The 26,025-nt window shown below is 41.3% G+C and overlaps 1 protein-coding gene across 1 annotated transcript; it reads left to right on the top strand.

Annotated features, from left to right (window-relative positions):
- Nucleotides 1-5,756: 5,756 nt before the first annotated feature.
- Nucleotides 5,757-25,632, top strand: LOC112559600 (protein Shroom2-like). Its single transcript, XM_025230933.1, has 7 exons — nucleotides 5,757-6,070; nucleotides 6,169-6,822; nucleotides 15,296-16,744; nucleotides 20,473-20,605; nucleotides 20,924-21,025; nucleotides 21,446-21,619; nucleotides 22,224-25,632. Exons 1-7 carry the CDS (start codon nucleotides 5,757-5,759, stop codon nucleotides 22,545-22,547), a joined length of 3,150 nt encoding a protein of 1,049 aa, XP_025086718.1. The 3' UTR covers nucleotides 22,548-25,632.
- The last annotated feature ends 393 nt before the right edge of the window (nucleotides 25,633-26,025 follow it).

Genomic DNA, 26,025 nt, shown 5'->3' with positions numbered 1-26,025 from the left:
CTGCTACTCCCACAGTCGAGAACACTAACCACCAGCCTCCCAGTTCTTTATAGAGTAGGTGCTAATTTATGCGACTACATATACATATGTCGCCTTGCAGCTGGGATAATCCCGTCTGTGACACGTAACGCACGACGATTTATTGAACGACAGCAGTGAGAATCACCTTTGTTCCGGTAGGGTGTGGACGGTGAAAATGGTTGCAGAACAACGAGAGTTCGTCTGTACACGTGGATTCACTTGCTTCCCTTTGGGAGGAGACTGTTGGCGTTTAAGATAACACTACATAGGCATCCGGCCCTATGCTCCACTGGGGTGAATAGGAAGAAGAACATAGGCACGCGAGTTTGATACTCGACACCAGCTCAGCTACAAGTTCTTACTGGTATCGTCAGCCTACAAGGGTCACTTTTTTCCCAGTCGCCGTTAGCGCAGTAAGAGCTATGGTTTAAAAGTCTTCCATCTTATCGTTCCGAGCTTAGGGCTGGCTGGCAAGAAGCTTATCGGCAACTATTTCCAGAAAGCTGTTGCTGGTCACATTACGCAGGTGCCGTTCTCGTCCTACGAACAGGAGCAATTTAACGACAAACACAAATCTTGTGTCATTGTGGAAAACCAGAGTCTGTAGGAAAACAACCGGCGATGCATGGGCTGTTCGTTTGCACATCGCTTATTGAATCCATATGTTACCTGTCAGGCGATAGGAATGTCTGGAATGTATTGATCAGGAACTGGGATACCTGAGGGCTGACAGGAGAGAGCAAGGATGAGACCATCGTTGTCTGGGTTACTCTTTACAGTGGCGTAGGAAGATGTTCGGCTTTGGGGGGGCAAACTCCCTGCTGACAGTGAACGCTTCGCACTCGCACATTACGTAAAAAAGGATGGGGGGTGGAGCACGCACGTACACAGTGGTAGCATCACAACACGCTGTTATTGTTAAAAGGCAAAGCAGCATTAAATAAGAAAAAACAAATTAAAGAATGACTCCCGGCTAACGATTCACAAGAAATGTGATAAACGTTATAATCATATAAATCATATTAATCAAGGTTGGCAAGTCAGTGTGCCCAAAAAACTGCGTCTTCGGTGATTTCTATTAATGAACTCCAACGCAATCTCGTCCAGATTAAGTAGATCAACCTCTCTTTAAATACATGCATAATGAGACAGTTATTCAAGCGCGTTTGTGTCATGGAACTTTCATAAGTTTCAAAAGCTTATCGATCTCGCTAACAACTAAAGCTCTCCAGCAAACAGTATACAGCATACCTACTATGCCACTCTCTATGCACTCTCCCGGTATTATGGGACTATTATACTGTACGCGTGGGACATTGCCTGGCAAACAGAGGAGTGTGAGGGAGTCGACTAGCGACAGGATGCAGATTGAGAGGAGACAGCTAGCGAAAGCCGACGATTCTTGAGAGCTTTTAGGATTGGCCCACTGACGGGTAAGCAAAACCGTAAAAAAGAAAACACAAACCCCGTGACAGCAACATCAACATTCCAGCTCTGCACATATACACCAGCGCGCACACACCTATGCACACATGCGCGCATGCACAGCCACGCAGTCACACTCGTCACACACCGTGGGTGACAGCGAGTGGGTGGGGGATGTTTTATGTTGGTCAAAACGAAAACCGCCAAAGAAAAGGCGTCGCATATGGGAGGGGGAGGGAACGACACTCGACGTACCGATGTACTGTCCGGCTTCTTTCTTCACTCAGGCTTCAACACAGCCTGCAATTAGCATGGCAAACAAGACCAACGGACTGTCCCCGATCTGATCGTCAGAGGTGTTAGGGCCTCCACTTGCCTCAGGGCCGCTTTTGTGACGGTGATGACCCGTCTCCTCTCTACGTTCCCCTACCTTTCTTCTTTGTGAGGAATTACTTTGTCTCAAATATTGGGGGGGGGGGGCAAAAGGATATTCCTGCCCCCCCCCTGTAGCCACTGCTTTAGAGGGAATAAATAGTACTACTGGCTTGTGGGTAAGATTGACGGTCGATGTTATGAGACCGTCGTGTAAAATTTAAGCAGAGTTTTGTAGCAGCAGATTGAAAAGGTATCTCGGGATAACTGGTTTACACATTACAGAAGCGCATTTGCATATATCTGCCAGAACTTTGCGAACAGGTCCCCATTGTTATTTGTATTCGTCTCCTACCTCCCCTTTTTCTGGACATTGTCTTCGTTCATAGAGACTTTACCAAATGGTTGGTTTGATTCCCTAGAAGAAAACTGTCACCCCACCCAGTCTCTCTTCCTTCGTCCCTCTTTCTTCTTATCCTAGGAGCTAAGTAATGTCGGTTGTTTTGTTACACTGCCATTAACGCGTGTAAATGTCTTATCACTGATGGAAAGCTAGGTTATAAGTTGAAGAATCTTTTTCAGTCTTCTTTTACGGTTAGAGTTACACAAAACGTGAAAGCTCGCCAGTCTTTACCAGGTTTGTGGTATCAGGATCGAAGTCTCATTGATGACATCCTCTGTCCTAGTGAGTCAGCCCGCTGAGGACAATTTCATTTCTGGCTGCTGGGCCCACTGAACCAGGCAACAAGTTCATTAGTCCTTGTCCCCTCCTTCCGACCACCCGCTCCGTCGGCTTTTCGAGAGATTTAGCGAAAGAGAAAGGTCAAAGGTGAATGAGAGTGGTTTCAGGGCAGTGTCTCACAGCTCTTGGACGCGATCGATGAGGAAAGACAGGGGAGTGGAGTAAAGGTTTTTAGGCGATCTCAGTTGCAAATAGGTATGCAGTGGTATTACTAGGGATACTGCGCTGTTATTTAAATTACGGCCTGCTTAATTCATTAGTTTTGCCTTATGTCGGTTTTTGTTCTGCTTGCCAGGAATCGAAATCGTAAAAATGATGTGTAAATGTCGACAGAGACCACCATAGTGGCTACAACTGGCACACATTTGATCTCCCACCAGTATTCGTACCAACCACAACACCTCTCCTGTTCCTGCAAGGATTGGTCTGCCTTGTCGCTTCTGCTTAGTTCCTTGTTTGAGGATAAATGCGTTCGTATTGGGTTCTAAGCTGTCACATGCGAGGCCGAGAATACGAGTTCCATTTTCCCCTGGGATGCGAAGGCCTGGGGCGGTGCACATCAGATCCCGTTCGCCTTTAGGCATCCAGAACTGGACGGTCGCTGTTGTGCTCGCTGACTTGGAAATAATGAAAGTGTGGAGCTGTTTATTTCGAAGACATATTTGATGAGACCACCGCGCTCATGTGCAGTTTTCCTTTTGCTCTTGAAATGCTGTGAACGATCGTATTTTGCGCTGCATCGAAACGATTGGTGGTCTGGAACGCCTTCCTTGGATCGACGGTCAAGGGGTATATTAATTTTTGTTTATTATAATTTGCTTATAGAAAAATTATCAGTTTTACTTCTTTTTTTTCGACCTCAGTTTACTTGGTACCTTCTACTGCGTTTACGTAGAGCGGAGTTTGATATTTCCACAAAATACCAGGAGTACCATTTTATTTTTTTTTTTCTCTTTTAAGTCAGGGTTAGGGTTTCGCGATGCTAAACACTTCGATTCGTTTGAAGGAAATCTTACCACTGCCAGTTTGGTGACGTGTGCACGAATTTTCATCAAGAACTTTATACCTCTGGAGCGAAAGATCTTTTTCTCGTGCTAAGAATAGGAGATGCTAACTGTTCGAGACAAATTACAATCTGCTCACAACGGTTCAGCAAAGAGCATCAGCATTCTATTGAAGCTATGATGGAAGCGAATTCTGGGAGGGTAGATGAAATAACGCAGCGGTTGGAGGAGAATACGATACGAGTATTGTAGAAACATTACATTTTCCTCTTTGCTTGGTTTTGCGACGTGAAATTCTAGATGAAGAAAGATTTGAGCTGGACGATGAATTCATAGCTTGAAAGTTTATATTCTGCATTAGAAGCAGAATGCCTGGCTCACTGCGATCGACATTCATTGCTTCTGTGTCTACAAAAAAAAAAAAAAAAAAAAAAAGCTTTTATTTCGATGCATGCTTTTTTTTTCCATTTATCAAATGATTTGTCGAAGATCACGTTATCGCGTGTTTTTTTCCCCCGTTGGTGACATCGGGACAGTTCCTCGTTGTCTTGCATAGATCTTCTCCAATTAAATCATTTTAATTTTGATCTCTTACAAATTTCATTTCACAGTTTCATGTGAGTTCGAGCATTACACAAAGCTGGTCGACTTGTTAGTATCATAACATTTTCTCCAACAAGAAACAATGCTAGTTTGGGGAAATTGTGCAGTGATTATGGTGACAAAACGGCAGTCCATGCTAACACGAAAACGCTATCAGCAGTTTGTCCTTGGAGTTCCATGATGAACGATGATCAGCAGTGTTGCACATGAACAGGTTGAACAGGTTGCACATGAACAGGTTGCCTAATCCTCACGAGCTCCAGACTTAAACTTTAACCCGCAACGTCACGCCCCTTACCCTCCATAGCGTGAGGCTTTTCTCTTATGCGGAAACAGTGAAAGCGCGTGGTTTTGCACGTGGATAGCAAGAAAAGCGAGGTAGGGAAGTCCCATGCTCCGCGTTTGACTACGCGGTCTGTGACGTCACTGTCTCGCTTTGCTCGTGATGGGTTGTTGGACCACAGGTTAAGCTTCCTGACTGGAGAGGGGATCACGAGGCATGGCCTTCCAACCAACCAGATGAAGCGATGGATGAGAGTGGACAGAGCGAGAATTACGCGTTTGCATGAACTTAACAACGCCTTTCTATTAAGGAGGTATTGACCAGTAATCAGACTTTTTAGAGGATCATGTTCATAATTGTGACAGAAAGTTCGGGCATTGTTTCGGGACACAAACGACGGTTGATCTTGGTTATCAGTCCAGAGGTTATGCTGCAGAACATTTACTGAATCCGTGTTTGCAGAGGTTGTTAAAGGGTCCTCTTAACTGCGGACACAGCAATTTGTTTTGCAGATGTTAACTTGGTCATATATGTCAGATATTTGTATTCTCTGCTTTAGAAAGGCTAGATCCTTTACCAATGTTTTCACATTTATTAGGGTCATCACCAGTGATAAACCTGATAGTACCAGCTTTACATTCCTCTGTTAACAGAGAAAAAATCTTAAAATACAGAGTATGTTACATTTTAGATGCTGCATTACAAGCATCCCAAATTTATTCATCTAAATATTGTTCATAATTATATTTTCCTGCGTTTACTGTATATTTGACTCCCTGAAACCTGTAGTCACACATCATCTCTCTCCTTTTCTTTACTAAGAATGGCAAGTGAAAGGACACAAAACACTTACACAATACGCAAAACATTCTGATAATGGTTATGCAAATTAGAGTACTTCCATCATGCAATGATTTTGAAAAGAGAAATTGAGTGGAAGACATGTAAAAAAATCTTCTGGAGTCGATTTTCCCCATTAAGAATAAGAATTATTTAAGTTAAATTAGATGCTTTGCAGAGAACTTGCACTGCTTTTTATTTCTGGCATGGATTTGATATATTATGGTTCGATACCTAGATCCTTCTATTTTCTTTCCATCTGAAGACCAGCAATAGTTCATTATTTTCCCATTTGACATATTTGGTTTAATATGTTTGTGAGATTAATTTACTGTCAAAACATAGACCATGGCTTGACATCTGGTATACCACTGGTACACAACTTCCTTACATATTGCCCAAGACTACATCTCCTTTTTGCTGCAAAGAAAGTGCAAGTTTTCTTATGTTTGTTGACAGGTCAAGTATGGAATCCAGTGTCATAGCTTCACCAACATACCAGAACTTATCTTCCCTACGACGGCCACCACCTCCACCACCACGATCTCCAAGTCCAGAACCACATCCACCGCCTGCTCTTCCACCACGCAGTTATTCACAAAAACCTGCCAATAGTGACCCAGCATCACAGATACTTAGTACATCCATGTCCACAAAAGATGAGGAAGGTAGCACTGAAGAAGCTAGACGCTGTGTAAAGAGTCTTGTCAACCAGTGGGAAAGCAATTCTCCTCGTGAAGATGCATATGCAGCTCAGTTGCGAAAGCAGGCAATGAAGCTGTCTGGCCAGAGAGGACCTGCTAGTGGAGCTGTACCTTCCACCATGAGTGTTATTCATTCTAGAACACAGATGGGCATATCAACATCTTATAAACGAGAGCCAATGGTGGCACAGGAGGCCACACAGCCAGTGCCAAACAACACAACAGTGCAGTCAGTATCACCTTGTTCCTCCATGTCGTGCATCTCAAGCTCCACAGAGCAAAGAGACCCCCTTCTGTTTTACCAGTTGCAGAGACATCTATATCCACTCCACACTTAACTCAGCCTAAAGATTCCAGCAATACTTCTTTCACAGAAAGAGATTCGAAGTCAGTACCTGGTGCTTTTCCACAGGTGTCTGAAAGGACCCGTGGGCTTTCCTGGGGAGAGCAGCACACACCTAGTCGTAAGACTGATGGGTCACCTCACAAGGGACAGCATCAGACACCTAGGGACAGAAGTCATTCAGACAAAGTGCATCAAAGAGACAGTGGTTCTTCCCCTTCCTCTCAGGATGCTTTCTCCCCTTTCTCTCAGGATACTTCAAGAGAAAGAAGTGCCTCTGATACTCGCATCTTTTCACATGAGAAAGCAAAAGAAGACAGATTGCCTTTATCCTCTCAAAGACACCTGGACAGTTCACCTTCAACTTCACTGAAGGGCAACGAACTTGGTCTGATAGGTGACCCTGGGGATCTACCTCCGCCTCCTCCAGACCTGTTGAATGACAACAGTAGCAGCCCTGGCAAAGAGTCACAAGCAGATGAAAAGTAAGAATAAGATTTGTTTTTCTTACTCAAGATTTTTGTATTCTCTGGTGCACAATTACTCTTATGGTACATGGTACATGTGCATGCATGCCCACTATGCATATTTTCTCCAGCCTCTATCCTTTTTTCCTTCTCCCCTCTATCTCTCTTATGGAGTACCTTCTCATTTCCTCTCATACTGATGTCTTCATACTGTATCATATCTATATGATAATAAAAACTCTGTAAGAACTCATAAATTTCACTATAAAATATTTGGAAGCAGCTTTCTCATGTACATGCCTATAATCATGATGCACACATAAATATATATTCATGCCCATGATAACATTTTTGTGACATCTAATGTTATTCCATATCTGCAATAGCATATCTTAAAGCAGAGAGAGAAAGAGATAGGGGTGAAGACAGATTGCACATGACTGATAGAAGTTCAACTCCTAAAAATGGGTCATGGGTCGTAAAATCAGTTTCTGTATTCTTGGATTTTTGTTTGTTTGCTGTATTTGTTGAAAGTATGTTAAATGGATAACTGCTCATCTGGTTTCATGTGTGTAAAAAGTTTACACAGTTTCAGTGAAATCTAACAGTCGTCACCATTAGACAGAGTCTTTCAATTTTAAGCAAAATTTATTTATTGCTGTAAATCTGTGGCTCAGGTTCTTAGCAGATATTTAATATAATTAAATTAACATTTGGACAAATGTTTTTTGTTGCACATGATTTCCATTGTCTATTAGACAAAAGTTAGTATCTTGGTAAGCATTTCGATACAAAATACCATACTTATATGTCAGTATGAATCCAGATCAAAGATTTTTTTGCAGGAATATGTTGATGAACACTTTTTGTGTGGAAATTGTACAAATTTGTTAGGTAAAAAGTTTCAGTGCACCCCAAATGTTCAAAACTTCGTAGTGTGAATAGAATATATGTCAAAAGTGACATCCTCGCCCAGCCATTCTTTTTTTTTTGGCGGATTTCCCATTTCATGCATTCAAAGACACAAAACGTGCACAAAAAAAAACAACAACAAAAAAACAAAAAAAAACAAAACAACAAAACAAAACCACACACACATGCAGAAAGTCAGTATTATCATACATGTCTCATGAAACCTTTATTCATCCAGGATGTAGTTTCAGGTTCAACAAAGCAAAAATAAAGATGTAAGTCCGGCTGTATGCCAGAGGCAAACGTTTGTCACAATGTCATATGCTAAGCTTCTTTATACAGATGGATTACTTGTCTGCTGTGCTTGGTCACTTCTACTAGCACCACCCTTATGCAATTCACATATTCCAAGCTAATAAGTGTGAGGCTTAATGCAACAGGACTACCATAGTTTGACTGGGCAGTAGTTGAAATTAGGTCAGGTTATCAAGGGACGTAAGCGAACCGGACGAAAGATTTACAAACTTGGAGCATTACCAGAATTAATGCAGTTTTATATTCCCTACAATTATTCATATTTCCCGCTTCTCTTTCACTGTATTCAGCTAATCCTACCACTTTTGGATAGATTCGATTATTCAGTTTTTAAACGGGTGTAGTCTCCTAACCTCTCAAAAACAAGTACGGGTTGTGACTGGCGTTTGTCCGTCGAAGCACAGGCAAACAAACAGTATATCCCAATTAATTCAACACACGAGTATGCAATTGAAAGATTTTTATGAGACGAGACTGCAGCGAACCGTGTTGTACTAGGTCGTGAACAGGATGTACGCCCGTTTGAGACCAACCTGTCAGCACTGGCAGCAGCGCTCACCCTCCCGTGCTCGGAGTCAGATGCACAGCGTACGTTCATCGCTGGCTCACGATGTGGTTAACACTGCGAAGAGAGCGCAGAAAACCCGATAGCCTATACACAGCTGTCGCGCGTGTACATGCATTCCCTTGGTTAGCAGCAGAGGTCCATTTCAAACCATTGCACGTGCTTCGCGGTTCAGCCATTCAGTTTGAAGTTGCTGCTGGCGCGCTTGTGTAGCTAGGCGAGGACTCCGCCAGGGAATAATTGTCTTTGAAGTCTGATGTTGTGGGTGAGGAAAGTGAAGGAGGCGATGCACGTGCCAACCATGCGTCAGTAGTCAGAACTCTGGGACTGATAATGATTTAAGAAAGCCGGTGCAGCCGTTGGTGACGTATAACCTGCTTTGAGATAACCATCGGCTTACCGCCTGTATAGATATAATGTTGCGAGCTTTCAGCCAGGTCCAAGCAAGTGAGATGCTCTCCCTTCAAATCCATCTGCCTGCTAGGCGAGACTGCTTCAACACACCCGCAGTTGTGTTTTTTATTCTCTGGCGTGAGTGATGCTGGCAAATTGAATACATTTATCGTCGAATAGATATACGACAACAGAAGCCGAGTGCATTGTGAAAGGGGAGAACGGTTGGGTGCGAACTGAAACGCACAGGCCATTTCGATAAGTGTATTAGCCGTGTAGTAGCTTGTTTGCAAGGGATACATCAAGACCAGCGCGTGAGGATGCCAGATGGCCAGGCAGAAGATTGCCATATTGTCTTTGCCGTGTTGCCGAGTGACGAGGCCGAGAGGTTGCTGGGGCTACGATGAAGACCAATCTCTTTCACGGCACGGGGAGTGCAACAGCCAGATGTTGGACGAGCATATCTTAGCGACCTGTCTGCCTGTGTGCTACCCTCGTCGAAGTACAGAACTTAAGGTTGTCCTTGCGTGCGCAAGCCTCAAGGAGAGGCGAGCAGTTTCGCAGCGAGCGTGCACACGCACATACACACCGTACTGACAGTGTGCTGACGTACCGCCGTCTCCAAAGTGAAGGATGCGTCATACCTATTCAACGCAGTCTGACGGTCTGACATAGTGTAGTGATTGCTGTAACAGTACGGGCGTTTCTTCTGTTCCGCTTCTCCCCGCCCCCTTTTACCTTTTTTTCTGTTGGTAGCCATTTGATCGCAGGTTGTGGGGTGTTTTTAGTTTTGCTTATGCTGGAGAACTGTAGAAGCACACATGCTCTACTTCGTGTGGGATGTAGACACAAGTACATTGTGGGGTTAAAATAGATACCCTGCTTTCAGCCATTCAGTTCTGGCTTTGTGTGTCTGAGTGTTAAAATGAGGCAAGCTAGGTAACCTGTTACTACACGTGCTGTAGCCACCATTGGGATTACTGTCAGTTAAAAAAAAAAAAAAGAGTGCTTTACGCGGATACGTAACGGTTTTGTTACTGCGCCTTGTGAAATGTAGAGGTGGAAAGAAGCTGGACTGAAGATAAGAGATACAGTGGATATGTAGCTAAGCTGAAACTGCGAACGAAGAAGTAAAGTTTGAGAAATTTTCTGGTTCGTTCCTGCCTGTGCGAGATGCACAGATTTTCACCTCTCTGCGATGCCATGGTAAAGAAGCATGTATTCTTTTGAGGAAGTTGCTTGTGGAAAGGCTGTCGTTGCATTCCTTTCGGTTTCTACAGTCCCGAAGTTGTTGAAGAAGACACACGCTTCAGCATCTACAGGGTGTCCTTGTAGGCTTTACTGCTAACGTGGCTGACCTCATCTTTACAACCGCAGCGGAAATGTTCTGTTCAAGACCTTCACCCACCAAAGACGTAGCGTGTGAGATTCCTGTGATAATGAATAGACCACACCTCTGCACATCTGAATAGTTTTTCTCCAGCTAGGCCTGTTATTCCCACATTGTCCTTGCCCTATTACATTGAAGATTTAATTCTTAACGCTATTCGTTAAGATTTTGGACATAGCTTTTCGGGGTGCTAAACGATAGTGTAGCTAACTGTTCATGAAACACCAGGAGGTTGAAGACAGATGACATAGCGGCTGATCTTCATGGGCAAACACTGTGAATCTCACTTTCATGGCGATGAACCCAAACGTAGTGGGCTTGGCAGTAGCAGTGCCGGCTTATCCAACCCTGTGGTGATGTATGCGTGTCAGCGCTGGAAGCTCAAGTAAGTATTAACACGAGGTCATTTGATTGCGTATAACAAATAGCTGTAGGGGCTAGATGATTTCTTCGATATCAGAGCGGCTAGGGAAGACACACACACACGTAAATCTAGATGTTGTAACTTAAAATTGTAACATTCACTAATTTATGTCTAGTTTCCAACTTAGACAAGGTCGGGGAGATCCTGACGGTAGGGTACAAACAACTCTATATCTTAAAAATTCATCACCCACTGATGGTTATTTCCTCCTCGCCCTCCTTCATTCAAGTCTCTTCCCTCCCTCTTCCCTTCCACTTCGCAGTTAAAATATAATTGTCCGACATTTTGATAAGAACACCCGCTGGATTAGCAGCTGAGAGTGCTGAGGGTAAGTTGATAGCAGCTTGCAGCGAATTTTCCCATCTCTTCCATTCTCCTCTTGACTCCAAATTTAAAATGAGGAAGCAATATATTTTTTTTCACGGAATCTTGTAAGATATTTATAACCCCCTTCCCTTTTTCTCCAGCCAGTTGATATATAGAGGAAAGAAGGCTGCGACGGTAAAAGGGAGACAGAATTAACTCGTTCGACAATTTAGTTTTGGACTTCACGATTTTAGCATTGAATGGTGTTGTGCATTTTTTTTTTTTTTACTTTGGCAACGAGAAGTATAAGCTTGTCAGCGTGCTAAAGAGGTTTCTAGCAGCCATCTTAGAACAGCCAGTTATTAGAAGCATGAATGGTTACAGCAGGGTGAAAAAAAAATAACCGTAGAGCTATTTATATCTGTAGAGTATAATTTGGAATGTTGAATATGTGGTTACCTGTGGAGAGCACCAGCAGAGTCGGAGGTTAAAAAAACATCCCCTCAGTTTAATCGTTGAATTTGAAAGACTGAAAGTTCACTGCTTCGTGTGTTCGACATTAGTCGGTCTCCGACAACAAAACAAAAACAGTAACTGTGGAGCCCTTGACTCTCCTCTCTCCCATCCCCTGTTTTCTGTCGGCTCCTCCCTCCCTTTCTCTTTTCACAGCCATGGCGTTACCGCGAAAACGGCCTTCCACGATCTGGTAGTCGACAGGGCATTACATACTTTTCCTGCTTCTGTTGCCTGCCACAAACCGATGTGTGAAAGGAAAGGCATCATGCCCTACCAGCCATAAATATACAGAGTCCTCCTAAAGAATAAAAGTAATCGGATAAACTATTGACTCTTCATATTCTATACATACAATTTTTATACTTTCCTGGTGACATTGTGTCGGATACCAGCATTATAAAGGTGAAGTAAACATGATAGAGGAATAAACTTTGATAGTGAAATATTGTTCTTGCTGAGACCTTAAGAGGCGTCACGCATACATTGCACTCAATAGCAAACAACATCTGCGTAAACGCAGTCTTTTACTTCGATGAAGTATTTATACGAATACAGAACATTAAGCTCCCTTGCCATTGAGAATCATAGTGAACTTTAATTAAAGAGTCAAAGGGTTTGCTCTAAAGGATCAGCACCAAAGATATGTGTGTGTGCATCCAGATGAAGTCTTTAGTCGTGAATCCTTTAATCGTTTACAGCTTGCAATGTTAAGGCCACCATTTACAACTTAGAAGTTTACTAGCTTATGCATAGATGAAGTTATCTTGTTACCGAGGGGTAGAAGGGGAAGTAGAAGACACAGCGTATCAGACACATTTAACATCAGTTTTGAATAAATGTATCTTGTCAAAGTGTATCAAAATTTGGATCAAGTAACCGGCTTGTAAATACAATCTTCTCCAAGATGCTATGTTATACATTTTACCGTTTTACGCAAATTCGCATGCGACGAAAGACCTTGTGCACAAGACCTTAAGTGGAGGGAGTGTTGGGACTTTTCGTTATACTTTGTGGCCGAAATAACATGCGAGACGATGCAAGACAAACAGCCTTCTCGGCGTAAAGAAATTGGATAAAAACCAGTTAAGACCTACATGAATCCTTTGTGAGCAGCAAAGCGAGGTTTTTGATGGAAAGCTGAAGCAGCTTTCGAACGTCGAGCAGAAGCGTGGAGAGAGACGCCAGTCAAATGCTTTTAGCCTATTTAAAGTAAAATATATATGCTAAGGCAGTGTCTTATTGTCATTCCTCCACTTTGAGCAAACCCTTTATAAATTGCCATTTTGCGCTGATGAAATCAGTAATGTGTACGCATGGAAGTTAAAGTCAAAAGCAGAAGTACTTTGAGAATCTTGTAACTCATTTTAAACGAACGTTCAAATATTTGTAGCGGGAAAGGAATGCTATGCAGATGTGCGCTTGATGTTTCTGTTGGCACACGTGAATCGTGCGCGTAGAAAGTTGACGTCCTTTTAACAAACTGTTCGCTGTTCTTTCGCATGCAGTAACTACCTTATCTGTTGGGCTTTCTAAGCAACCAGCGTCTTTTAGTTGCCATGCTAAATAAAGACATCGAACATTGAAAGGTGGACAAGTGCTGTGCACTTATTTGGTGGTGGTTCAACATTTCTTTGAAAATTTTAAAATGTTTTTGTTCAGTAATACTGAATATGCAGTTTCATCCATTTACTGATTTTAATGATCTTTAAGCTGTTACATGTAAACGAAACAAAACTTACGTTCACTCTTCTTTTTCTATACATATTTGTTCTGTAGTGACAACTACTAGTTCAGGTTCATTTCTCCAGCCTGCTGTAATGTTCCATGTCGATTGACATAAACTGAAAATTCTGTTGATAATTTGGTCGCATGGAAAAATAAAAGAGATCCCACCCAATTTTCGGAGATAGCATAGCTAACACTTGATGCATCTTGTTGCATCATCTCTTGTAACACGCCATGAAGTAGCTCAGCCGTGCTCTTATCATGGATTGAACTTGCAAAGGTCCCCTCGTGTCGTTTACACCATTGCCATAGTTATTAAAAAGCTGCAAGTTCGGGTGTCTACCTGCAGTTGCTTGCTGACTGATATATTGTGTACTTACATCATGTTGCTGCTTCTGGCATTGTGCTACTACCAATCACATCACCATGTAGAGTGTTACTCTGCCCCTAATTTGTCCGCTAATTAGTTGGGACGGCAATTAGATATTGGATAATGTCATGATCAGCGCAAGAATTATGATTGCAATTGCAGAATCTGTAGAGTATGAGTTTTGATGCTGGGATATACACGCGCGCAGATTTTGTGTGAGAGTGTGGGGGCCACCATGATTGGAGTACGTCTCCACTAAACCAGAGACGCACACGTGTGAAATAAACAGTATCATTTTTTGAAGTTTTTAAAAGTTAGGGCTAATGCCCAAAATTTCATGGTGTCAGGGACCGTGTTGCGAACCCAGTCTCCCAGAGCTACTACTTTGTTGCAAAGCTTGCTCGGAAAGGAGCTCTGGCTGCGAGCTGTCTTGATACGTGTTCGTCGTATTCAGTGGTGAGGCATATTGAAATGGACCTTTACCTTCCGCCCCGATACACAGTTTGTTGCGAAATCGGACCGTGCTGTCGTAGCAAATAGTCGCAATTCTTACGACGCAATTTCCAGGCGTACCAACAGGACAGTCCCAGTTTTCACAACCATGACACAAGGGCACGACGAAATATGTCATTATAGAAAAATTGGTTTCATTCCGTGATTCGACAGCCGTTAAACGCTTAGGACCACTTCACGTCCTTCCGCATCGTGTCTGGCTTTGGTGAGATTTTGTTAACGAGGCGTTAATGTATGCGGTATTTTCCCTTTCCCGCTTTCATTGATAAATATTGAAGATGCAAGAACATGTGTGCACAGAACTGGCGAATGACAAAACAATTGTTAGGTCCCACAAAACAATTACATCTTTATTGTCTACCCCCACCTTCCCTCCCTCAACTCTCTTTGTGTCTGCCGATTATCTTATTTGTTGCACTTGCTTGATTAATGCTAATCTTGTACATGATTATCGAATGGAACGGAATCTGATTTACGTGGACCAGTGGTAACTTATCAGAGAGAACGAGAGTTTAGCATTTTTCTGAACCCATGTCACGTGCATCTCTTGCATTTCTCTCTACACTTGTATGTTGTGGTTTCGCTTAGTTTTGAAAAGATAGGATAATTTCTGACAAGATTTGTTTTTCGCTTGTTCGTCCTGTACCCTTTTTCCTTCTCTTTTTATCTCAAATTTACAAATCCACACTGTGCCACATAACTTAGACTCAGATAGATACCTGCTGCCAGTAATTTGCTAGATGTTCATTGATACTTGCATGGTGAGGTTGTGGGAAAGAATTGCACCTCCGTCACACGGTTTCCCGTTGTCTTTCTGTCGCCGTGTTAAGCAGTTCGATCTCGAACCTTTTTGTTCCTCTTTCTGCTTGCTCTGCTCGAGGATGTGTTGTGGTTTTCGTTGCCTCTCGCGGGAATGTGCACACGAGCACTTGGGTAGAAACAGAATTTAGAGTGCATCATATGCTTTATATATATATAGCTATGGGGAAGACGCAAGTATAGTATACCGCATATGTCGTGGAAAATATGTAAGACCCATAATGGTGAACTTGTGTCTTGCAGGTATGCGGATGACTCCTATGCTGCCTACAAAAATCGCAGCAGCCGTCAGGTGGGAATTTATAAACGCAGTTCTTCTGCGGCCGTCATCCGACAGAACAGCGATGGCAACAGCGAGGGAGCCGATACCAGTACTTTCGGTGACAGGCGGCTGGGCACTCAGAGCTGGAACAGCGAGACACACCTGCTGGCCGCCAACCGTCATGACACTTTTCGCAGCGATAAGGGAGCAGACACGGATGGCGCGAACCTACCTGAAAGGCCCCCAGATCGGCCTGTTAATGTTCCAGCCTTCAAAGCGGACAGTGGTCCTGCCGTGCGCAGTGTTACAAAGGTGACTGGAGGACCGCAACCTCTTCAGGCTCGCCATCAGCACTCGCGAACCCGGTCACCACAGTCGCATTCGCCGACGGCGAGAGGCGGCGGTAGCGGTGGTTCTTTCGCCGCACAGCCGTACGCTGCCGCGTCGCACTCTCAGTCGAAGGGCAGGCAGGACGAAGGACACAGACAGTCTGGCGGCGCTCCGTTGGGTGCTTCGGTCACATCTACGTCAGTCCAGCAATCGCAGAGTCGGTCGCTGGTGGACCATGGAACCAAGCTGGAGCGTAAGGAATCATTCACATCGGGGCCGCCCACGCCGGTGCCTTCTTCGAACCGCACAGCCAGCCCAAGCCACCGTTGGGCCAACGTCGTACCTTTCGAAGCCACACATCACTTGGCCTTGTCAAGTGAAAGTGTAAACAGGGGGAGCGGCAGCAACGAACAGGCGAGCAGCAAATCTCGCGCCGGGGGACACTCGGACTCCAACAGCGTCATGGAGCACCTATCAAGCGGGTCGTTTCCCCTTCCTGTTGACAGTCCCGAACGTAGCCGGCTAGGGAAGGTCTCTAACACGATCGTCGGCACCAGACCAGACCCTCGTGCTGACAAGGCCGGTCCGCCGTTATCAGGTGTGGAAACTAGTCACAAGAAGAAAGCTCTTGCCAGTCCTGGAGACGGCACTAGAGCAGTCTCTGGTTTTTACAACAGACGAGAAAGTGCACCGCCGCCACCGTCACTTATTCCACGTTCTTCACCAAGGGAGTCACCGCGACGGCAGTCCGAGGGCAGCTTCTTACCCTCGCGGCAAGAGGCGGACAAGAGGGGGGTAGACGATCTGGCTGATACGTCGGTCAGTCATGGGCGACAACCCTCACAGGAGGAACTTGAGTGCGACCAGAAGGCGCTGGAGTTGGCTCGGGAAGTGGCAGACAGCGAGAAGAAGCTGTCCGACGTGCTGAGCGCCGACATGGCGAGCACGCGCATGAAGTACATACATGGGCTCTTCTCTGGGCCCGACGGCAGCCCAAAGAGGACTGCAGCACCGCCCTTGAGCAGCAGGTCACCCTCTCAGAACCAGGACATGCAGGCAGTGACTGAGGAGGAGGCCAAAGTTGACAACAGTCAGAAAAAGTAAGGATTTACATAGGCATTTGCTTAGAACATTACTTTGGGTTTTTAACCTCCTTGTTGCATAAGACGTTTCCTGTTCAAAGTTAAACATGTAGTGTAAGTTTAATTTTGCAGTAAAACATCAGCTGTTTATGTATCTTAGACTTTATGGGACCTTCCCTGTGCTTTTTGTGTAGAGTACCAATGCTAAGAGTTGAATGTAACATGTCCCTATGCACAATTGTCATCATTTATTTCCACCATGAAAAAAGAGTGTAGGGGACATGAATAGCAAAGATGTGTGGACATCAGCACATTTATTATCTGGGTAGCATGTCTCTTGTGTCAAGCTATCCTGCATAGATGAAAATGAGGTCACACTGTAGCTTGTATGCTGGAAGTGTGGACATATTCAGATAGAATCACTGGAGCAGGTAACAGTGTGTAGCGTGTTGCGGAAGAGGGTATGTACATATGCAAGTAAGGTACCGAACTGCTGAATGTTGGCTGATATAGGAACATCTGGTTGTAGTCAGATAGCTCTTGTCTGAAATGGAGACACCTAACCTATCCTTGGTCTCAATATTTATTCACTTTTGAGGATGGAACAGAAGAAGAGATTGATTTGGGGAGGAGACAAGTGAAGTTTATTTTGGAAGGAAAAAGAGTGAAAAAAAAAGTTCAGAATTGAACATTTATCATCAGCGGTAAAGATGGGAGTGTGTGTGTAAGGCAAGTGAGCATGGCCCTGCTTCTTGTAGTTCATCTGAGGAAATTTTACTGAGGGTCTAGAAGTGTGAGATATAAAGAATGCTGCTCACAAACTTGTTATGTAAAGTCTCATAAAAAGTAAGAAATCGATATTTTTAAGGATCAAGTACCTTGTTTTGCAAAATAAATGTGAAAGGGAGCAAGACTTAATGTCGCCATGTTGAGTCCTAAGTGGGTCTTTTCAAAAGGCGAGATGAGCTATTTTTGAACATTCAGGTGTAGACAAGTGACTCATCCTTTCTTCATTTTGATAAACAGAGGGTGGGATGGAAGACAAGAATAGACTTTGAACTGAGCTTTGAATTTCCGTTGAATTTCCCTCTTCAGTTCAGCAATCATTTGAGGTTTTTTCACGTTAACTTGCGACTTCACATATTCCCATAAAAATAAGTTAGCAAGCCGTGAGGTCACATGACCTCGGAGGCCATTCTTGGCTGTGAAGTAGCACTCCCCGTTGTTGTAATAATTTTCACAGTAAGATGCGTTGCTCGATACAGAACAGCTCCATGGCTACAAAATGGAAAGGTGACAAATGGTCTTCTAATCTAATAGTGAAAATAGATAATGAAAATGATAGGAACAGTACTAGAATCTTCAAACAAACAAAATTAAAAAACTGCGTACTTTATGAAATACCCTTTATTTGGTGCCAGGCATGTCTTTTCATTAAACACAATTTTGTTTACATGCTCTGCACTTCAGCAGGTCCAGTAACGGTTTTCTTTATTTCATTCCTTGTATACTTGTTTCAGCATGTTACATCAGCAGTTATTGTCTAATTTTAAAAGCCATAAACTTATATTTTAAAATCTTAAATTAACCCCAAATAATTTTACTGCTGCCTCTCTTTGAAGGCCACATCATCCTCTCATTGGGATATTTCACCTTTTGTCCATCCTGGGTATTTTGCCCATTTGTATTGTTTGATTGCTATTGTTTTGTATTTGACGGTTGCCACTGTTTTTTTTAACTTCCTCATTGTGTTATGGCCCTTGGTGCTGATATAGCATTAGAGAGAAACAGTGAAACTGCACAGATCATGTATGTATTACTGTCTTCAAAACTTTTTTTTTAAATTTAGCATTTGTAACTTCAAAAATTTGCCATGCAAGTATATTTGTATTGTTTCTATAACTGATAAACATAACTAGTCTGTAGTTTGAATCTTCATAAATAACTGGAGATGTTAGTTTGAACAGCTTTGAGTCACTGCACCCTAAACCAACAAAAGTATTAGAACACACTTTTGAACTTTACCTTCAGCGAAATTGATGAACGTAAAGGGGGAAAATGTCAACAAAATGATTTTTAAATAAGTATAGGAGTAAAAATCACACAGGATCAGGCTTTCCCATATAATTTTAATTCTCCACTTCTCCACCCTATCCAACACAAAAAGAAAGAAATCACCCACACACCTTTTCTCCACCCACCCCAACCTGCTTTCCTTGGATGTGTTGGCCAGTTCATGTAAGCACATGCAGGCTGTATAAAGAGTGCTTATGCACATATAACAATGCATAAAGATTTGCTGGTCTTGTAAAAATAGTGCAAAATGTCTGGCAGTAAAAGAAGAATGGGCATGGCAGCAGCAGGGGAGAAAAAGCTTAAAGGCAGACTGCTTCAGCACAGTGGATAATATGCGCTTAGTATCTGTTCTATGGCACCGAGCCCAGAGACCAGATAACAAAATCTGTAAATAATTCCAGACATTTTTTCTCTGTGCTTTATATCAGCTATGCAGCACTGAATGGGTAAGTTGTCATTCAGCTTTAACAGTATTGTTCCAACATATTCTTTCCTCTGCTGCCCGCTATCCTCCAACCCCTAAATGCGTAGAAGAGGTTTGTGTATTTCACTAGGGAATTTAGTGACTTTGAGAATGCACCAGCATTGCCAAGACTCAGAAGCAGAGTGGATAAGGATTTTTTTTTCTTGGCAAACAGTGTTGTTTGAATTTTAAGAAAGTCAGCTAAATGTGGAGCTTGATGATTGTGATTTCTCTTGATCCACAGAACATTGTTGTTCAGTTTATGAAGACTCATTTTCTTTTTTTTTTAATCATGGTTTTAGCAGTGTTTCACCAGTTAAGTTGCCAAGAAGAAACATCACATATTTTTCATGTTCGTGCCTTTTAACCAGGTGATTGCAGACTCTCATGGATGTGTGTGTGTGGGGGGTGATTTATGTAGAGCTAGCAACTAATGCTTTGTTCCTGCCAAACAGCCAGCTATGTAAATAGGTGCTATGTGCATAGAAAGAATAGTGTGCCTGAGACAAGATCGGAACCCAGGACACCCAGTCCTCTTTGCAACTGAGTTTAACTGTTGTGCTGTTGGACTGCCCACTTACAGACTGTGCAACTCGCTTTTATTTTTTTCCTGTATATTAGAAATGTGGGAAAGACTGGAAAAAGCTGCTTAATAACAAGAATCTAGATTCATCCAGTTACATAGATTTGCTCAGTTGTTGGCATTTGTGCTAATGAGAAGGAAAGATAGTATAAATGATATTAATAGATAACAAAGAGGAAATCGATGGGGATGTTGTGACGATAGTTCCTAAACTACCATAAACTATAATTTGAGGGCTGTTTCTCCATGCTGGTTGTCTACTATGTCAGGTGTTTACCTCATTTGTGGCATTACTTTGATGTTTGATTTTCTTTGATTTGGGTTTGTTTCATGCTCCGGTACACTTGTGTTCATAAGTTTTTTTAATATGTGCACCATGAATTACTATAGCATGAATGGGTGCTTTATAAATACTTCTTGATTACCTAGTCCTTGTCAGTATTTCTTAGTTTAAAGAATAGAGATATGTGATGTTTTAGTTTTGTACATTATAATTTACAAATATCAGATACTTAAAACTGATCATTCATTCATCCCGGACTAGTACTAGTTGTTGTGGTTACTGATGCTGTCAAGAGTATTGTAGAAACAAGCACTTGATTATAAAGTACTTATGTCTTGTAGGAACTCCCTGCCAAGGGAATACTTTGTCTCTCCCAACAAGGCTATGCTACAGATGGAGTGGAGAAACAATGAAGAAGTTTCAAAAGATCTTACCAGAAACATTCAGGACAATGAAACTTTAATCAAACAAAAGGTACAGTTATAGCATAGTTGTTATAGCATGCACCATTCCCCACTAATGTTTAGGAAGGAGTATTAAATGTGCAATCAGACATTATTGCAGTGGTGCTTTTTGCTCTAAATATAAAATGTACCCACCATTTACTATCAATTTTAATTTGCTGGGTGTAATCACAGATACATCCCGTAAGTTTTTGTCAATGTTATATATGCAATATCATCTATTGCTATATATCAGTGAACATTTCAATATTAGCCTGTCATGTTCATGACATTAGAAATAGTGAAGAAAACTACTGTTGTTGATGGTTGTGATATTTGTCTTTTGCAGGAAGAGCTGATTGAGAAATTGTATAAGAAGCTGGAAGCACTGAAGGAAGAAAGAAAAAGTCTGCAGGGGGAAATAGATGAGAACAATGGACTAGGGAAGAGGGTATGGTAAAAGTTTATTGAATATGTATGTGCTTGATGATTGAGCATAAGTAAGGTGTCATTTGTATTCTACTGCTCATTTGAAGGACAAATAGATTGTGTTTTAAGAAAAATAATGGTTGCTAATTTATTAGGATAAATCATTTCTGTAAAAATTTACAAGTTCCCCCTAGAAAGGTATTTAAAGTTATATTTTTTTTTAAACCAAGATACATGTATATCCCACAAATAAATTTTAGCAAGATATATTACTGTGGGAAAGAATACTTGCGCTCAGTCTTGACGCTTTTGTGACTTTATATTAAAAGATCTTGTTTTGAGATTTTATAGTGTGGAAATTTCATCAGAATTTAACCAGATGTTTCAAAGTCCACATAAACACTTCATTAGGAATTATGGAAAGTGATGGGGTTTGTTGCAGGTTCGAGAGACTGTGGAGGTGAAATGTAGCAGTGCCAGTGAACGTGATAAGTTTTGTACTGTGGTTGATGACCTTGAGAAAATCGTACGACTGCTGCTTAATTTGTCTGGTCAGCTTGCTCGAGCAGAAAATGCAGTACAGGCACTGACAGAGAACGTAGATCCCAAGTTAAGGGTATGAGATAATCATAATACGTTGAATTGTTAGTGAGCCAGATATGACATTTAGACTGTTATATGCGTTGTCGGCATATTTTATTTCACTTGAAGAAGCATCCTTATTTGTACCAGGAGTTGAAAAATTGCTAGTGCTTAGAAAATTGCTTGCGAGAATTATAGGTGAAAACTTACTGTTTATATTTCCTTTAGAAAATGTTAAGTTGATAAGGTGTTTTAAATAGCAACAATTACTATTTTCATTTCTAAAACGTAACAGATTTGCCTATAACCATTTAGATTGTAGGGGAGCATGTTCATATTTGCCTCCCTTGGGGCTATTGTGTTGCTGCTTCTTTATAAACAGCCTTCTTTCCCTATCCCAAACTATTTTTTTTCTGTTCTGCCCTTTTTTTCTCAAGGATATCCACTGTTGTCTCTTCCCATATTTCGGATACATTTAAATGGTTTCTTTTTAGTATTTTGGTACACTTGAAAAATGCATTCACATGGGGTTATTTTAAAGTAAGCAAATGGAGTTATATGTTCTAATGTGACAGTCTTGAGAACCTTAGAAAAAGTGGAAAAGCATGTGCTAATTGTGGTTTCCTTGTATGCTGCAGAAAATGACGCTAGATAAAAGAGAGAAATTACAGACCAAGCATGAAGAAGCTCAACAGTTGAAAGAGGACATTGACAAACGAACAGAAATTGTTTCTACATTTCTTCGTCAATCTCTCTCAGCAGAGGAGCACAGCGATTACACTTACTTCATCAAGATGAAGTCCAAGCTGACCATTGACCTTCAAGAACTTGAAGATAAGATTACACTGGGAGAAGAGCAGATCCAAGAGCTGAAAAAAAGCATCCCTGACAAACCTTTGTCTGTTTCTGCTGTTTCCTCCTCAGCACCATCCTCCCCTTCATCATCACCAGTTCCTTCATGACAAGCCTGCAGTGGGATGCAATGCAAAGAGAGGATGGAAAAATTAACAGATCAGATTATTTTTAAAACAAGTTGTAATGGATTATGAAGAGAGAAGCTGGTGCTGTTTCTTATTTTCAAGATATGTGTTTAAATCCTTTAAAGTAAACAAGGATGGGGTGTGTCAGAACTTTTGCTTTAGTTTTGGCTTTTGTAGTTTTGTACCATGAACAAGTACATTGCTAGCATTTGTGCATGGGTTTAGTGCAGTATCTCTTGAAACAACCAAAAAAACAACTCAACTATTATGGCACTAAAATAGTGTATCAGTTTTCAAAATATGGTCATGGGCACAAATATTAGCATGCATGCTTTAGCTTTGCTCAGTGGAAAATATATCTGAGCTTGTGCCTTTACTCCTAATGATCATTTTGACTAATACAAATATTACTGACATTAAAATGGAAGATTCATAGAATGTTACAAGGGAAATTGTAAATATTAGGCATAAAATTAGGAAATTTTCATATGATAATTATTAGTTTTGCATTAATTTAAACATGTTTTCTGTGAAATGGTTTTCTGTCTGGGTTGTTCCAACTTCTGAGAATTTTCAAGCTTCTCAGTAGCTGGGTTGTATTTATTCATAGTTTGTGGAAGTTTGCCTGATATGTGCATCATACTTGAGACCTTATTGCAGTGGGCAATATTTAGGATTTGGGTGGGTGAAACTATAAATTAAACAGAACTGACGAAGTACCTGGAGAACTAGATCAATCATTAAGTCACCTTGAGGGAAATACTGTACAAGGTTATAAAAATTTTTATGTGAAGGTCAGGGAAATGATTTTGTTCATTTCTTGGAGTTCCTCCACTTGTAATTCTTAATGTTGTATTCATCTTTAAATGTATAATACTGGTGAATATAAATCATAAACATTATTCCTCACTGGTGTTATTTTAAATCGACAGTATTTGAGAATCAAAATGAACAAGCTAATTGACCAATGCCTTACTGACTTGCGTAAACGGCGCCAGCTTTGGTATCAACCTAAGGGAGGTAATATCAAGGAAACGGAAAGATTTTTCAGTTTGTTTGGTTCACTTTTGCTCTCATCATAAAACTTGTAGAAACCAAAGAATGAAGATATTTCGGAAAAACAAAACCTGAAGTAGGCTAAAAATATTTCTGGGAGTAGGGTAATGAGAATGGTTGTTTAACAGGGAAGAAATCTCTGGCTATTTTGATGCATTCCTGATTTTTTTTTCACCCACTTGTATAAACAAGCACAGTCAAGCCATGATTCATACTTGAACGCAGTTGCATGTGAATACAGTCTTAAAGGGAAAAAAAAAGGACCAGATCTTGGGCATGCTATAGATAACATCAAAATTTGCTCCTTTTTTTCTTATTTCTTACCGTTAAAGGTGCTGCATAAAAGCATTGTGATTAAAAGCCATTTCATACAAATGTTTTTGATGTTTATTGACAGGGTATATAGCCTTTGATGCTTTGGAGGGGTGTTCATAAATTAAGTGAATATGGAGACTACTTGAGTTTGTGAAAAAAATGAACAATGTCATGTACTCATGTAGACAGTTCATATTAAGTGTTGAAGCTGTACAGTGGAAAGTAACTAATGAAACTGAACCCAACTTTGGGTTGAACTGTTGATGTATAGTTGCTGTAAATATTTGTACAGTACTTGGCAGAATGTGACCATATTTTACATAATAGAATGTTATGTATTAATGGATGTGAAAATGTGGGTAACTAGGCTTTTTCTTAGTACAAGCCCATGAACTTGTCTGAAAAAGGGCCTTAAAACTAAAATGGTCAATACTTGATTTTTGTCTGTTGTTGTGACCTATAAAAACAAGAAGACCCAAATCTTACGACTCAGATAACTAGTTCCTGTGAAATATAGCTTAAGTGATGAATGGCAGTTCACATTATCTTCTGCACTGGTGATTAAACAGATTTGCTTACGCTATTTGTGGAGTGATATTTTTGTAAGTTTAATGCCACCAGCAGATTGCAAAATACTGGCAAGCCAGTATAAACTTAGGTGGAGAAGTAGAATGTTAGGGCAGACAGGCATGCTTGCAGGTGGTTGTGTTGATTGGGTTGTCATTTTACTGCTTAAAATGTAGACATGTGAAATAACTGCCCTTTTTTGGAAGTGATATTTTCCCCATATTCAATGTGATACAAGTTTGCTTGAAATGAAGAAATCTGATTTTGTTTTGTTCATTTAACTTTTTTTCAATGCTAAGGTTTCCAAAATTCTCAAAGTGTGCATACTATGTTATTCTCTTGGGGTTTTTTTTCCAGATATTGAAAAGAAAAAGCTTTCTTGATGCCCATTTATTCGTTATATTTTATTTAAAACCCAATGATGTAGTGGTATCTATAGTTCAAATTTTTAGAATTGCAAAATAAACGTCAGACTGTGTTCATTTTCACAAGGTTGTTTAATAAAGATTCCTGATAAATTGCCTGATTTTTTTCCCATTCCACATCTAGAAAAGAAAGTTCTGGAAACCTATGATATCCTGCTTTATGTTTGCCCTTGATTTTTCTGGTCACAAGTTGTGTGCAAGAGATCAGATCTGAAAAAATGCAACTATCTGGGTTTGGAATTGGTTATTTATGAGAAACAGAAAATTACAGTTTGCATATAGATGTCTCTTTGTTGCTTGACAGAAATGGGAGTTTTAGTCGCATCAGATGTCCTCGTACAATTATTCTCTGATAAAGTGTTCTGTAGCATGTGGGCTGTCTTTATGCTGGCATGCATGTGTGTGACACGTGTATGGTTTTTCCTCACTTCTGTGCATGCATGCACAGACTCTACATACATTTTCTTCATACACACATTAACATGATTGAGCAAGGTAAGTCAAAGCACTTTGAGGCAAGTAGTAAATGAGCAGATTGTACCTCACAAACTATTCTGATTTTAACTCTGCAACTTAAAATGTTTAGCATGCCCACGTGAGTGAAGCAAAATGGTGTGGTATGTACATTGGCATAGATGTTAAAATGTAGGTTCTGCTCAACCTGTTCATCAATCTCCATGCAAATAATAAATGTGTGATAATTTTTCTCTTGTTTTGTGCTCTCTAAAAAGTGAAAAAAATATGGTGTATAACTGCAGTGCACATGTGAATATTTGCACCTGGATATAAATGTGTTGATATATTTGTATAATGAGTTTTGGAAATTGGCCTTTTGCTTTCGTCTTTATTGATGTTAGAATACATTGTGCGAGAGCGATAATCCCCACGTCACTTGAATCATAATCTGAGTCAGAACTTGACTAAAGGATGGATTCTACTCTTTATTGAGTATAGAAGCAGCTACCCCAGGTGCTGGAAGGAAAGGGTTGCTGCCAGGAAGGGGTGTTAAGCTTTATTTTGGGCTAAAAGGGTAAGACAGTTTAAGCAAAGCTTACTAGCAGTAGTTGCAGTATCAGACACAGTTGTCAGGTGGTTCC

The sequence above is a fragment of the Pomacea canaliculata genome, linkage group LG3 (assembly GCF_003073045.1).
Source record: "Pomacea canaliculata isolate SZHN2017 linkage group LG3, ASM307304v1, whole genome shotgun sequence".
Lineage (NCBI taxonomy): Eukaryota > Metazoa > Mollusca > Gastropoda > Architaenioglossa > Ampullariidae > Pomacea > Pomacea canaliculata.
This window is presented reverse-complemented; position numbering and strand designations above follow the sequence as displayed.